Raw genomic sequence first — 15,818 nt, 5'->3', positions numbered from 1 at the left:
TGATTCTTGTATGTGCCCCGACCAGGCATCAAACCTGCAAATTTGACATATTGGGACGATGCTCTAACCAGCTGAGTTACTCAGCCGAGGCCTAAAACACATTCTTATAATTTTAGTGACCACCACACAAGGTTTGAAGGTGGACAAAAACCAGGATGGTTATTGTTTTATTGTGAGCCTTTGGACAAGATAACTTTAAAATGAGATTATAACAGGTATAATCATCATGACAATTATGTATAATATTCACTGAGTGGTCACCATGTACCAGAAATTTTACAAATGCTCTACATTATTAACTTACTTATCTACATGCCAACCCTATAAGGTAAGCATTACTATTATCCTTTTTATGAAAAGAGGAGAAGTCACATGGCCGGTCATATAATCAGTGATAGAGAGAGGCTCAGACCCAGGCAGACCAACTCCACATCCAATGGAATTAACCACTGTGCTCCAGCACCTCTCAGAAACTCATCAGGAATCTAGGCAAAGTTCTTTTGGGGTGCCCTAGAGTCCAAACAAGTGCTAAATGAATTACATCAACAGTTCCCAATCTGGGAGGTGTTTAGTCACAAATATTCTTCAATAAGGTTTCACAGCCAAATAATGACAGACCTGTTCAAACTATAACTCTACTGAGACACAATGCACTTTATGTTAAAGTATTTAAACTTTCTAAAAAATGTGGCATTTTCCAAATACATTGTACCCAAATATGCTTAAAATGGAGAAATAAACATCTTACTCCATAGAACAGAGAGGGAAATACTGACTTACGCTACTTGGTCAACCGGTAGCCAGCATTTCAATTAGACAAAGTAAGGCATAAAACAGCCTTAATGTAGTCTCCTTTCTCACTTTCACAACTCATTTAATTCTATAAGGAATAGGTGATCTCTTCTTTCCAGGTAGGTACACATGTATATCTCCTCCTAATCTCCTTTTCCTGTCTCTTCAAATGATTGTTCAGTTACCTGAGAAAAATATCCTTCCCTCCCTCCCACACCTCAATTGTGACATCCCCAGAAATGACCTCAACAAAAATAATCATGTAAAAACAGAGCTGATAGAATAGCTCTATCAAGAGGGAATACTGATTATGTTTTGAAGTTAAATTAGAGCTTCATAATTAAATTCTAGAGCCCTTGAAAAAAATCTAGAGTATTTTTCAGAAGCTACATATCCATTGGTCTTCTAATCCTTCTTATTCAATCCACCAAAAAAAAAAAATTCAAGAGAAATATAATAGTATTTGATGATTAATAGGTTGTTTATTATTATTATTATTATCATCATCATCATTATTATTGAATTACTTGTTAATAAATGTCTTGTTCTCAAGTTTTCACTCAACTCATAATACTACCTTCTCTTAATTCTTTTAATGCTCCTCTAATCAATCCATTTTAGTCTCCTCCATGAGTTCCTCTTCCTTGGTCTATGACACAGGTATTAACATCTCCCAGGATTAGTCCCTCGGTCCACTAAGTTTCCTTACTTTCCACTAGCTTTCTGGGCATAAGCATTTCTATCATAGTTTTATTTTTTTTTTACAATAAGCAGATTTCTCTCAATAAGTCATCACTTCCAAATCTCTTTGTCCAGTTCAAGCTTTGCCCTGGGGCTTCAGAGTCATACATCTAAGGATTCCCAGATATCTCTGATAAATGCACCACAAGAATCTCAGGCTCAACAAACCTAAACCTCATTGCCCATGCCCACCCCTCATGCCTCTGTACATCTTTACCTTGGTGTTGCCACCTTTCATCTCATTACCCCCACTATAGATCTGAGAGTCACCCTGGTCCCCAGCCTCTCCCTCAGCTCCACATCTAACCCCTAACTCACCTCATGAGTTTTCCTTTCTAAACATGTCTTTACTTATCCCCTCTGCTATGGTCTGAGTGATTGATTGTATCCCCCCTAAACTTCATATGTTGAAATTCTAACCCCAAAGGTGATGGCATTAGGAGGTAATGTCCTAACGAGGTGATTAGGTCATTAAGGTGGAACATTAGTGAACAGGATTAAAAGAGACCCCACAGAGATCCCCTTCCACCCTGTGAAGACTCAATGAGAAGTTGGCAACCCAGAGAAGAGCCCTCAACCAACCACGCTGGCACTCGGACCTCAGACTTCCAGCCCCCAGAACTGTGAGCAGTAACTTCTCACAATGCTACCCATTCTGTGCTATTTCATTACAGCTGCTCAAACAGACTGTGACACCCCCTTTTCAATCCCAGCACCACTAATTTGACTAATCTTTAGAACCCACCTATCTGCTGCATTAATCTCTTACGTGGTCTCCCTAGTTCCAATTGTGACTCCTCAAATCCACCCTGTCACTGAGGAATCTGCCTAAAAGGTAAATACATCCATATCACAGGTGATCTAAAATCCTTCCTCAGTGTATAGTATGAAGTAAGAGAATCTTGGGGGGGGGGCGCGAGTTTATCTTGGCCCCATCATTTCTATTTATTCCCTTTTTCTAAAGGTTTAGAAGGGAATTTGTATTTTTTTTATTCTCAAAATTTGGGGAGCCTATTTTTACATACTAATAGATCACTTTCACTGCACTCTTACTATTTACCAGTACTCTGCCACATAATGCATCTCTATCACCTCATGTAATCCTCACAACTCTAAAAGGTAGGTCTATTGTCACATCCATTTTACAGATAAGAAAACAAAGGCCCAGAGTGAATCTGACCAAGTACCTGCAGCTAGTAAGTGGCAGAAGCAGGATTTCATCCCATATCTGTAAACCCCTGTCTGGGTATGTTTCATACAAAACTGAGAACCAAGCTGGCCCATAGCTGCAAAGGAGAACCACAGCTGCAAAGCAGTCGGAAGATGCAGAAGACAGAAAGGTAAAGGGAAGCTCATAGAGCTTTGGCCTAAAGATTCTATTTAAGTAAAATAAAGTATTGTGGAGTCATCTTTATTTGATAGTCAATTTTTTCTCAATATTATTTTTGATTTAAAATTCAGTCAGCTACCTAGACACATAGTTACATAAATATGGTATCAATAGAAAAGTCAAGAATTATAACATGCCCATACTGAACCATTTAGGAAGTTCTAAGTATGAGTCAGTTTTAAGTAAAGGTATATGTAAAGATTCACTACCCAACTATTTACACATCAGAAAAATACATACTTAATTAGGTATCACACATTTTAAACTGACTTTAAATAAAGAGGAAGGTAGGGGGAGAGAGACAGAGAGGGAGAAAGAAATATCAACTTGTTCCACTTTATTTATATATTCATTGGTTGATTCTGTATTCTTATTATAATTGATTGATTTTAGAGAGACAGAGAAGCATTTATTTGTTGTTTTATTTAGTTGTGCATTCATTAGTCACTTCCCCAATGTGTCCTGACTGAGGATCAAACCCACAACCTTGATGTTTCAGGCAACACTCTAACCAACTGAGCTAACCCACCAGGGCCACTGATTGATTCTTGTATGTGTCATGGATTTGAACCCACGACCTTGGTGTCCCAGGATGATGCTCTAACCAATTGAGGTATCCAACCAGGGCCAGGTAGCACATATTTTCTAGTCTGATCCATGTATGTTCAAAATGAAGGAAAACATTTATCTTCTGCTAAATTGCTTCCTGTTGCAGAAGGATTTCTGTATTTTATTTTAAAAAATGCATATCATGAACCTGAAGATGGCAGCGGGGTAGGCAGACACATAGACTCCCAGTTCACACCACCAAACTGGATTACAAACTAATTTAGGAACAATCAGTGTGAAAAACCAACTCTGGACTACAAGAACAGCTCTCAAAAACCAAAGAGCAAAGAAGAAGCCACAACAAACCTGGTAGGGAGTGCTTGAATCTCCCCTGCTTACAGGAACAGAGTGGGAGGTGAGGCTGAGAGCCCAGAAGGACTCTCACTCCAAGGAAAAGAGCAGAAAATACTGCTCACAACCACTTGCCTGGTGACCAGGAAATGAGGTGTGTTGAGAGGGCCAGCTTGTCTTCCAAAAAGAAAGGGGGGAGAGAGAGAGAGAGAGAGAGAGAGAGAGAGATGGTGAGGGGCAGAGGAATGCAAGGAACAACCTGAAAAGCTGACTCATCCAGTGCTGGAGGAAGCCATAGCTGGGGGAAGGGCTGATCCTTCTACAAAACAAAAAAATAAAGTGCTTCCAGGTTACAGATCTCCAGACATCTCTCCAGCTCCAATCAGCGCAACAAGACACAGCTGAAAACAAGAAGTGGAGAGGAGGGGCAGTAACTCAGGTATCCATGGAGATCTGAGATACACCTCCCCCTACTGAAGCTGAGAAAACACCCTGCCACCAGAGAGAGAAACTGGCAGAAGAGGCCTACAGAGTCTCAGGTTATACCCATTGCATTCCTGGATACAGTTTCAAATAAGCCCCCTGCTGAGATCAGTAAACAAGACTATTGCCTGTTAAGAAAACAAACAAATCAAGACTTCAAAGCAGCCCAAATTCAAAAGTGGATTACAAATAATAGCTGATGCCAACCCAAGAAGACCTAGAAATAACACAATTGAAAACTGGAGGCAGACAACACCAAGGCTAGATTCAACCAGCTCTACAAACAAAACATCCAAACACACAAACATAATGAGAAGACAGAGAAGTGCAATCCAAATGAAACCACAAGAGAAACCTGCAGGAAATGAACTGAGTGATATGGAAATAACCAAACTTCCGGATGCGGAGTTCAAAATAATGATCATAAGGATGCTTAGGGATCTTAGAACAACAATGGATGGTCATTACAAACACCTAAATAAGAAATAGCAAGTATATTGAAAAAGGATACTGAAATATTAAAAAATAATCAGTCGGAGATGGCAAATACAATATCAGAAATAAAGACCACAATGGAAGGAATTAAAAACAGGATGGATGGAGCTGAGGATTGAATCAGCAAGTAAAAGGACAAGTAGAATGAAGGCATAAAAGCAGAGAAGAAAAAAGAAAAGAGACTCAAAAAGTATGAGGAAACTCTTAGAGAGCTCTGTAACAACATGAAGAGAAATAACATCCGCATCATAGGGGTTCCTGAAGAAGCAAAGAAAGAACAAGGGATAGAGACTTTGTTCAGTCATATCATAGCTGAAACTTCCCTAAATTAATGCAGGAGAAACTCTCACAAGTTCAAGAAGCACAGAAAACTCCATTAAAGAGAAACCCAAAGAAACCTACACCAAGACACATCATAATTAAAATACCAAAGCTAAGAGATAAAGAGAAAATATTAAAAGCTGCTAGAGAAAAAAAGGCTATCACCTACAAAGGAACCCCCATAAAAATGACATCAGACTTCTCAACAGAAACACTTGAAGCCAGAAGGGAATGGCAAGAAATATTCAAAGTAATGCAGAACAAGAACCTACAACCAAAACTACTTTATCCAGCAAGGCTATCATTTAAAATTGAAGGAGAAATAAAAAGCTTCCCAGACAAAAAAAAACTCAAGGAATTCATTACAACCAAACCAATGCTGCAGGATATGTTAAGGGGCATGGTGTAAACAAATCAAAGTGGGAAAAGAATATAGCAAAAGAGGAATACAGCTTTAAAGAATAAAATGGCGATAAACAACTACATATCAATAATAACCTTAAATGTAAATGGATTAAATGATCCAATCAAAAGACATAGGGTAGCTGCATGGATAAGAAAACAGGACCCGTACATATGCTGTCTACAAGAGACACACCTTAAAACAAAAGATGCACATAGACTGAAGGTAAAAGGATGGAAAAAAAATTTCATGCAAATGGAAATGAAAAAAAAGCTGGGGTAGCAATACTTATATCAGACAAAATGGAATTTAAAACAAAGGATATAGTAAGAGATAAAGAAGGCCACTACATAATGATAAAGGGAGCAATCCAACAGGAACATATAACCATTATAAATATCTACGCACCTAGTATAGGAGCACCTAAATATATAAAGTAAACTTTGATGGATATAAAGGGCGAGATCAACAGCAATACTATAATACTAGGAAATTTCAATACCCCACTAACATCACTAGATAGAGCCTCAAGAAAAAAAATTAACAAAGAAACAGCAGACTTAAAGAACACACTAGATCAACTGGATTTAATAGATATCTTTAGAACCTTTCACCAGAAAGCAGCAGAATATACATTCTTTTCAAGTGCTCACAGTACATTCTCTAGGATAGACCATATGTTAGGGCACAAAAGTGGTCTCAACAAATTTAAGAAGATTGAAATCATATCAAGCACTTTCTCTGATCACAATGGCATGAAACTAGAAATCAACCACAACAGAAAAACTCAAAAATTCTCAAACACATGGAAAATAAATAGCAGGTTGTTAAATAACGAATGGATTAAGAATGAGATCAAACAAGAAATTCCTAGAAACGAATGATAATGAGCATACAATAACTCAAAATTTATGAAACATAGCAAAAGCAGTACTGAGAGGAAAGTTTATAGCACAACAGACACACTTTAAGAAGATAGAAAAAGCTTAAATAAACAACTTAACCCTGCACCTAAAAGGACTACAAAAAGAACAGCAAGTAAAGCCCAAATGTAGTAGAAGGAAGGAAATAATAAAAATCAGAGCAGAAATAAATGACATAGAAGCTAAAGAAACAATACAGAAGATCAATGAAACTAGGAGCTGGTTCTTTGAGAAGGTAAACAAGATTAATGAACCTTTAACTAGACTCACCAAGAAAAAAAGAGAGAGGACTCAAATAAATAAAATAAGACATGAGAGTGGAGAAATAACAACTGACACAACAGAAATACAAAATATTGTAAGAATATACTATGAAGAACTGTGTGCCAAAAAACTAGACAACCTAGAAGAAATGGACAAATTCCTTGAAACATACAATCTTCCAAAAATCAATCTGGAAGAATCAGAAAACCTAAACAGACTGATTACACCAAGTGAGATCAAAATAGTTATCAAAAAACTCCCAACAAAGAAAAGTCCTGAACCTGATGGCTTCACAAGTGAATTCTACCAAATATTCAAAGAAGAACTAACTCCTATCCTTCTAAAGCTATTTCAAAAAATTCAAGAGGAAGGAAGACTTCCAAGCTCCTTTTATGAGGTGAGCATAATTTTGATTCCAAAATCAGGCAAAAATAACACAAAGAAAGAAAACTATAGGCCTGATGAATATAGATGCTAAAATCCTCAACAAAATATTAGCAAACCGGATATAACAATATATGGAAAAAATCATACACCATGATCAAGTGGGATTTATTCTGGGGAGGCAAGGCTGGTACAATATTTGCAAATCAATCAATGTGATTCATCACATAAACAAAAGGAAGGAGAAAAACCACATGATAATTTCAATAGATGCAGAAAAAGCATTTGATAAAATCCAGCACCCATTCATGATCAAAACTCTCAGCAAAGTGGGAATACAGGGAACATACCTCAACATGATAAAAGCCATCTATGACAAACCCACAGCCAACATCATATTCAGTGGACAGAAATTAAAAGCAATCTCCTTAAGATCAGGAACAAGGCTGGGGTGCCCCCTTTCACCACTCTTATTCAACATAGTCCTGGAAGTCCTAGCCACAGCAATCAGACAAGAAGAAGAAATAAAAGGCATCCAAATTGGAAAAGAAAAAGTAAAACTATCATTATTTGCAGATGATATGATATTGTATATAGAAAACTCTAAAGTCTCAGTCAAAAAACTACTGGACCTAATAAATGAATTCAGCAAAGTGCCCGGAGATAAAATTAGTACTCAGAAATCAGAGGCATTTTTATACACCAACAACGGTCAGAAAGAGAAATTAAGGAAACAATCCCCTTCACTATTACAACCAAAAAAATAAAGTACCTAGGAGTAAATTTAACCAAGGAGACTAAAGACCTGTACTCAGAAAATTATAAAACATTGATAAAAGAAATCAAGGAAGATACAAACAAGTGGAAGCATATACCATGCTCATGGTTAGGAAGAATAAACTTCATTAAAATGTCTATATTACCCAAAGTAATTTATAAATTCAATGCAATACCAATTAAAATACTAATGACATACTTTAAAGATATAGATTACATATTCCAAAAATTTATATGGAAACAAAAAGAACACGAATAGCCTCAACAATCTTAAAAAAGAAGAATAAAGTGAGAGGTATCACACTTCCTGATATCAAGTTATACTACAAGGCCATTGTACTCAAAACAGCCTGGTACTGGCATAAGAACAGGCATATAGATCAATGGAACAGAACAGAGAACCCAGAAATAAACCCACAGCTCTATGGTCAACTGATATTTGACAAAGGAGGTAAGGGCATACAATGGAGTACAGACAGCCTCTTTAACAAATGGTGTTGGGAAAATTGGACAGCTACCTGTGAAGAAATGAAACTAGACCACCAACTTACACCATTAACAAAAATAAACTCAAAATGAATAAAAGACTTAAATGTAAGCCGTGAAACCATAAGCATCTTAGAAGAAAACATAGGTGGTAAGCTCTCCGACATCTCTCACAGCAATATATTTGCTGATTTATCTCCACAGGCAAGTGAAATAAAAGACAGGATAAACAAATGGAACTATATCAAACTAAAAAGCTTTTGCACAGCTAAATAAAGACAATAAGAATAGAATAAAAAGACAAACTACACAATGGGAGAACATATTTCACAATACGTCTGATAAGGGGTTAATAACCAAAATTTATAAAGAACTTGTAAATCTCAACACCAGGAAGACAAACAATCCAATCAAAAAGTGGGCAAAAGAAATGAATAGACACTTCTCCAAAGAGGATATACAGACGGCCAATAGGCATATGAAAAAATGCTCAACATCACTAATCATTAGAGAAATGCAAATTAAAACCACAATGAGATATCACCTCACACCTGTCAGAATGGCACTCATCAACAAAACAACACAGAATAAGTGCTGGCGAGGATGTGGAAAAAGGGAACTGCTGGTGGGAATGCAGACTGGTGTAGCCACTGTGGAAAACAGTATGGAGATTCCTCAAGAAATTAAAAATCGAACTGCCTTTTGACCCAGCTATCCCCCTTTTAGGAATATACCCTAAGAATATTATGGAACTGTTCCAAAAGGAGAAATGCACCCCCATGTTTATGGCAGCATTGTTCACAATAGCGAAGTTCTGGAAACAACCCAAGTGTGTTTCAGTGGACAAGTGGATCAAAGGCTTTGGTATATATATACTCTGGAATACTACTCAGCCATAAGAAATTATGACATCGGATCATTTACAATAACATGGATGGACCTTGATAACATTATACGAAGTGAAATAAGTAAATCAGAAAAAACTAAGAACTATATGAATCCATACATAGATGGGACATAAAAATGAGACTCAGAGACATGGACAAGAATGTGATGGTAATGGGAGGGGGGTGGCGAGGAAGGAGAGAGAGGGGGTGGGGGGAGGGGAGGAGCACAAAAAGAACCAGATAGAAGGTGACGGAAGACAATTTGACTTTGGGTGAGGGGTATACAATATAATCAAATGTCAAAATAATCTGGAGATGTTTTCTCTGAACAAATGTAACCTGATTTATCAATGTCACTGCATTAAAATTAATAATAAAAAAATGCATATCAGCACACGCTGTCCTCCATATTTTAACGCAATGCTGTATACCTACAATTAGTAGTACGCCCACAATATCTTTGATCCTACTACAGTTTCTGAATATGTTCACTCTCTCCAAAACATATTCTCTCCTTGAACCTCTGAATGGTCTCCTTGCACGGTCCCCTCAGACCACACATGCCCACAGGCGTTCTCAGCTGGTGAGTCTGCTGTGAGATCTGTGTCCTAACCCTGGCTGCATCCACTTGCACACTGGCCATATTCTCTCCTGGCTTCCTGCTCCACTGCACCCCTTCTCAAGGACTTCACTTTAGCAAGTCACTGCCTCCCTCCTCCTGCACCTGCAGTTTCTCCCTTGCTGGTGGATCATTTCCAAGACATTCTGTTTCTGTTGTCTTTCCATGTGCAACAAAATAGAAGAACTCTGCCATGTTCCCATGTTCCTCCTTGCTTCTCTTCACAGTAAAACTTCTCATAAGAGCTATCTGTAATTGCTATCTCCATTTCCTTTCACCCTCTACCCATTTTATCCACCAACTCCACTGCACAATGAACTGCTGCTGGTCAGGCACCCCAAGACTTCATGACTCCTGATACAACCAGCACGGTACACTGGACCTCCTCCAGGCCTGCCTGCTGCGCCTGGACACCCTTGCTGCCTCGGGCACTGCACTTGCTGCTCCCTCAGCCAGGCATGCCTTGCTCCAGACATTCTGCCTGACCCACTTCCCTCGGGTCTCCCTGCCTCAACCACCTCAGAGTGACCTGTCTGCACCAGGCCACCCAAACCTGTTCCATCCAACCCCCAACTCTGGCAGACCCCTCACCATCACCATTTTCCATTCCTTTATACTACTTTATTTTTCTTCATTGCTCTTTTACTGCCAGATATTAAATTACATATTTCTTTTATGTGTTTCCTAGTTTACTTTTTCTCCCTCAGCCCCTCACCCCTCCATATGCACACCCTAGACTGTAAGTCCTATGAAGGCAGGCACTCTCATCTCTTATTCACCACTCACTTCCAGTAACTAGAAGACTTCCAGGTACACAGTAGATGTCCAATAAACATGCATTAATTATATAAATATTATATGCTATAGAGAACCCAAACTTCTGGGTTTTGAAAGTTGATCTTTGTACTTTTTTAGGCATTCTAGTAGAATCAGATTTGGGTAGTAGTTTGGGGATGAAAATTATACATATTGGTTACCTTTCTGATGTCACTCGGGTTCGTTCCTCACAACTACAATTCAGAACTTCCATCTTCTCATGGAAGTATTTCTCCACACACTGTTCTTCAAAATTGTGAAGTTTTTTCAGATCCTCCTTACTCAGGTAGAGTTCTGTGGAGATAAGTATGTTACCCAAAAAGAACCATTATTCACCTTTAATAGGAAACTGATACAGTTCACAAGTGGTTCTTCTTCCACTTGTGTTGAGATTTAATAAACTGTAGCTTATATGATAAAACTTCCATGCCTTGTCAGACTGTATTCGTAGTATTACTGGAAACGTTAGTCCTGTTTTTTTCTGTTAACAGGCATGGGAATTTGAAGATGATTCACGTGGAAAAAATACGTCCTCTTCAATACTTAAACAGGTTAAAATATTTTTACACATGAACAAAAATTCACTATATAGTTGATCCTTGAATCACATGGGGGTTGGGGGAGTCAGCTCCTGCTCAGTCAAAAATCCACATATAACTTTAGACTCCCCAAAATAAATTGTCTTTTCTTCCCTGTCAGCTGTTTTATCTATCAAAATGACAGTGAATAAATTCTACATTAAAAGTAAGGCTAGAAGTCAAAGTCTTTTGAAATCAATCCAGTAAATGTAAGGAAGTTTTACCTCATTACTCTGAGTTTGTGTATATTAAATTCTATTGGAAAATGATACATTATTACCAGTCAATCACCAATGGAGGCTATCTACCTTCTCTAACAGAATTATAATTAAATTCATCTATAGACGCACTGATGCAATTCTACATCAAACTTCAGCAGTCACTCGGTCTACCAACTTGGCACTCACTCTGAGATCACTAGAAAATACATCTTTTGAGCAAGTTTCCAATATTTGGAAAATAAAATAATGGTGTTGCAAAAAAGGGAAAACCTAGAAAGTTCTCTTTCTTCAACAATTTCACTTAAACTAGAGAAAAAAAGGACCATTTTAGTTCTCTAGAATTTATTAGAAGTGGAAGTGTTCCATTACTTTCCCATAAGAGACAAAATAGTAATTTAAAATTGAAAAACATGGCTAAAAGAAAACAATATTCAACTGCATGTTTTATGATATTGTGTGGAAGACTCTTTCAAATACTAAAACAAACAAACAAGCAAAAACCAGTATCTCCCCAACCCTAAATATCTGTTTGCATTAAAGAATATCCTATGAACAAGAAAGTTATTACTATTGTCATGATTTGAACCTCCTGTGGATTCTTGAGAGCAAACAATCCACAGAGCAATTCCAATAACAGATGCCTCTTGTAGCATGTGGAGCATTCTTGAGATTTTCCGCCAGGTGGCACTGCTGTCCTGTATGGAAATATCTTGATCCTCGATACAGAAGAGTGGAAGCAATCCCACAAAAATTCAAGAATTTCCAGAGCTCGAAGTAAAGAGAAAACTGATTTGAGTTTTATACCAGAACCATCCTATAAGCCCAGACCCAGGTGAGCCCAGGAAAGGTTCTTTGGTATGGTGATAGGAAATCTGGCCAAATCCTAATTAATTCCAGAATCTCTCAAGTGGTTCCCGATCTATTAGGTTGCAATAGTTCTGCAGCAAGTGCCTAGTATGGAGCTCTATTAGAAGCCTAAGAGTTACGGGATAAGCCTTTAAGTTAACTTCAGTTGTGCTTTGGCTGCCTTATAAAGACTGACTCTCTTGTGGGGGAAGAAATAGAAAAGGAAAATAAATCTCCAAAGTAACTCCAGAGGAGAACAATATTTCATACAACCAACTACCAGGAACAAAAGCCTATCACCCTGTCAACCTTGCAATAACACCAGTCCCCCTCAGGGCTCAGTGAGATGTATAAATACTCCGCAACCCCTAATCTGAAACTTCTGGAACAAGATGTGTTCTATAATTTAGAATTGTTTTCTCTAGTTTTAGAAAAGTAAAGGAGTGCATATATCATAAACGAAGTAAAATCCCTAGCTGGGGCCAGAGAAGTCCCCGTAATCAAACACATGACTATTTTAGCAGCAAAATCAATAAATATTCACGCTACATGGGGTAAAGAGAATAAGTGGGTTCACATTAGTCTTATAAGCCACTTCTACCCAAATGAGTCTTCCCACAACTTACAAAGAAAAAAGACTTTCCATTTTCAGAGGTACTTTGGATTTAGAATTTGGGATAAAGGATTGTGGATTTATGCCACCTATTTGTTCTATATCGAGGAATTATCTGGAAATGGGCCTGGTATCAATAGTGGGATTGCTTGATAGGAACAATGGGAGAGCTGTAAAAGCACAATAAGGAATGTTCTCCTACAATGATTAGTATGCCAGTCATACCATGCAGTCAAGATCTGGCTAAGCAAAATGAACTAGGAGAATCTCAAACTATATAGACTTAAGCTTTGCAGAGAGACAGAGAGAGGAAAAGAAAGAACCCACTCTTCTGCATCCTGAGTTGAAGTTCTTGAAGATGTGAAGTATCCATTCAGAATCACCTCCACATTCAGCAGATTACAGAACGAGAGAACCACAACTGCTTAATAAGTTAAGCAAAACATCTTGCTTATCTATTTTCCTTAGACCATGAATTGTCAGGTCAGCAGAGAAAACACAGGTAGTACAGGAGACGTAAAGCCTTCACACATTCAAACAGAGATCCTGTTCCTACCTATTTCTTTCTTTTAAAGTATCAGATAATCTTGGCAAGTGGCACTACAACCACATAATGAAATCAATGTATTTACTGAGACCAGCTCTTTAGTTGATACTCTATTGTCAGTTAACTCCCAGAACCTTCCATCCTGTGCCCTGAATTTAGTTGACAATGCTGCAATGTGTCGTCAGCTTGGATCTCCACTCTTTACTCTCTTCCTCCTGCCCCACCAATGAAAACTTACTTAATCCAACATCACCCTCTTCTTGGTCACTTGGAGCTGGATGATGGCAGAGACAGCGAAGGAAGAAACCAACGTGGTTCAGCAGGACGAAAGGTGGGGGCAGCCATGGCTTCTCATGGTAGGTCATGATGTACCGATAGCGATTGTATTTCCACAATTTATTTGAAATAGATTTCATATCTACATAAACATTACTGTAAGTTGTAATAAGAGAGGAAATAGGTTTTAATATGGAATCCTGAAATATAACATATTTTTCCTTTATTTTCCAACTTTTATGATTGATTCACCTTATATTACCAGATTAGTCAATGAAAACAATATTCACCATATTTCTAATTATTCTTCCACCAAACAAAACACATTAATCACCTTCTGCAATCAACTATCTAGTCATAATAATAAACAAAATGTAGAAATTACCATCAAAAAGAAGAAAATGCTAACATTTTAAATGCAATGAACAGAAACTGCACCTGGAACTGAACACTATTGTTGGTTCACCATGTCTTCTCACATAAGCTCCTTTTAGTCCAAAATTCATCATTCATGGTAAACTGCATTAATGTTCCTCTACATCATCAGCCTTATAAACAGATTCTCTTAATGACAAATGTGAGAACTGCTAGAAATTCTAGCTAAAACACCCAAACAAACCAATATTAATGAAGAAGAAAAGACAGAGAAAAAGCATAAATTCATCCTAAACAAAACCAGTAAGTACTGCTTCTAATTAGAAGGTAGATATATTATTTAGATAAACCTTACAATAAAAGTATCTGTTAATTGGTAGGCCAACTTAGATGTTCCCTTTAATTAAATCAGTTATAATATTCAGATAGTACAGTAAGTATACTGACATTATAAAACATTCTATTAGGTTGTGGTAGGTGGTACAGTTATTCAGTTATTCTAAAACAACATCCTCTTAACTACTTAGCTTTAAGTCTATAACATGATGAGGCCATGACAAAACAGAACATCCATTTTAACATGTCACCTAGATTAATATAAAATTAAGTCTCTTTAGAGAAAGATAGCAGAGAAGTACTTGAGAAGGGCAGCCAAATTAAGCAAATAAAAACATAGGCAACTCTAAACTGGAATAATAACAAAGAAAGTAACCAGAACTATTCTGGAGAAAGCCAGTTCAGGAAGTGAGAAAGGGGCACATTTCACAAAGTCCACAAAGTGAATGAAGGAAAGAGATGACTGAGTTTTAACAGTAGTTCTCAAAGTGGTCACTAACCCAGAAGCAACAATATCACCTACAAATTGTCAGAAATGCAAATTCTTGGGCCTCATCCCAGATCTCATATTGGAAACTCCAGAGGTAGACATTATAGCAATTTGTAGCTCAGTAATCTCTCCAGGTGATTCTCATGCATGATCAAGTCTGAGAACCATCAGATTACTGTCCACCAGCAGTGTATTTCAGGTTCTCAGTAATTATAGGTATTAAGAACTGTGAAGGGGTCCCTGAACAAGTAGACAGATTTTGGCTCTCTCAGCTTGTTTGGTCCTCAATGTGTTCATCTCTAAAGCGAGAAAACTGGTCTATGTGAGAATCTCTCTACCTCTCTTGATACCTGATGTTTTTGAGAAACAAAAATCTCCTATCTTTCTCTTGATATTACTTAATATATCAAAAAATAGCTATGCCTGACCAGGTAGTGGTGCTGCGGATAGAGCGTCAAACTGGGACAGAGAGGACCCAGGTTCAAAACCCCAAGGTTGCCGGCTTGAGCACAGGCTCATCCAGCTTGAGCATGAGCTCACTAGCTTGAGTGCAGGGTCACTGGCTTGAAGCCCAATGTCACTGGCTTGAACAGGGGACCCTCATTCTGCTGTAGCCCCCCCTTCAAGGCACATATGAGAAAGCAATCAATGAACAACTAAGGTGACACAATGAAGAACTGATGCTTCTCATCTCTCTCCGTTCCTGTCTATCTGTCCTTATCTGTCCCTCTCTCTGACACTCTCTCTGTTGCTGTCAAAAAAATTTGCTATAATAACTAAACACCAATAAATTTTAAAATTTATAAAATGTTGGATTTAAAAGTGATAAAAACTATCATATAATCTTGCAAAAAG

At 37.8% G+C, this 15,818-nt stretch overlaps 1 protein-coding gene across 5 annotated transcripts in view; it reads right to left on the bottom strand.

The window, feature by feature from the left end:
* The window catches only part of TRPM6 (transient receptor potential cation channel subfamily M member 6), a 201,118-nt gene that overhangs the window by 60,681 nt on the left and 124,619 nt on the right, over window positions 1–15,818 (bottom strand). For all 5 annotated transcript variants that reach the window (XM_066257076.1, XM_066257078.1, XM_066257077.1 and 2 more), the window contains 2 exons: window positions 13,725–13,918; window positions 10,843–10,975 (listed from right to left, as the gene is read on the bottom strand). In XM_066257076.1, the coding sequence (XP_066113173.1) occupies window positions 10,843–10,975; window positions 13,725–13,918 (327 nt within the window). The remainder of the gene's footprint in view (window positions 1–10,842; window positions 10,976–13,724; window positions 13,919–15,818) is intronic.

Source organism: Saccopteryx bilineata, chromosome 2, assembly GCF_036850765.1.
Source record: "Saccopteryx bilineata isolate mSacBil1 chromosome 2, mSacBil1_pri_phased_curated, whole genome shotgun sequence".
Lineage (NCBI taxonomy): Eukaryota > Metazoa > Chordata > Mammalia > Chiroptera > Emballonuridae > Saccopteryx > Saccopteryx bilineata.
Note: the sequence above shows the minus strand (reverse complement) of the source record. Positions and strands in the feature narration are given on the sequence as shown.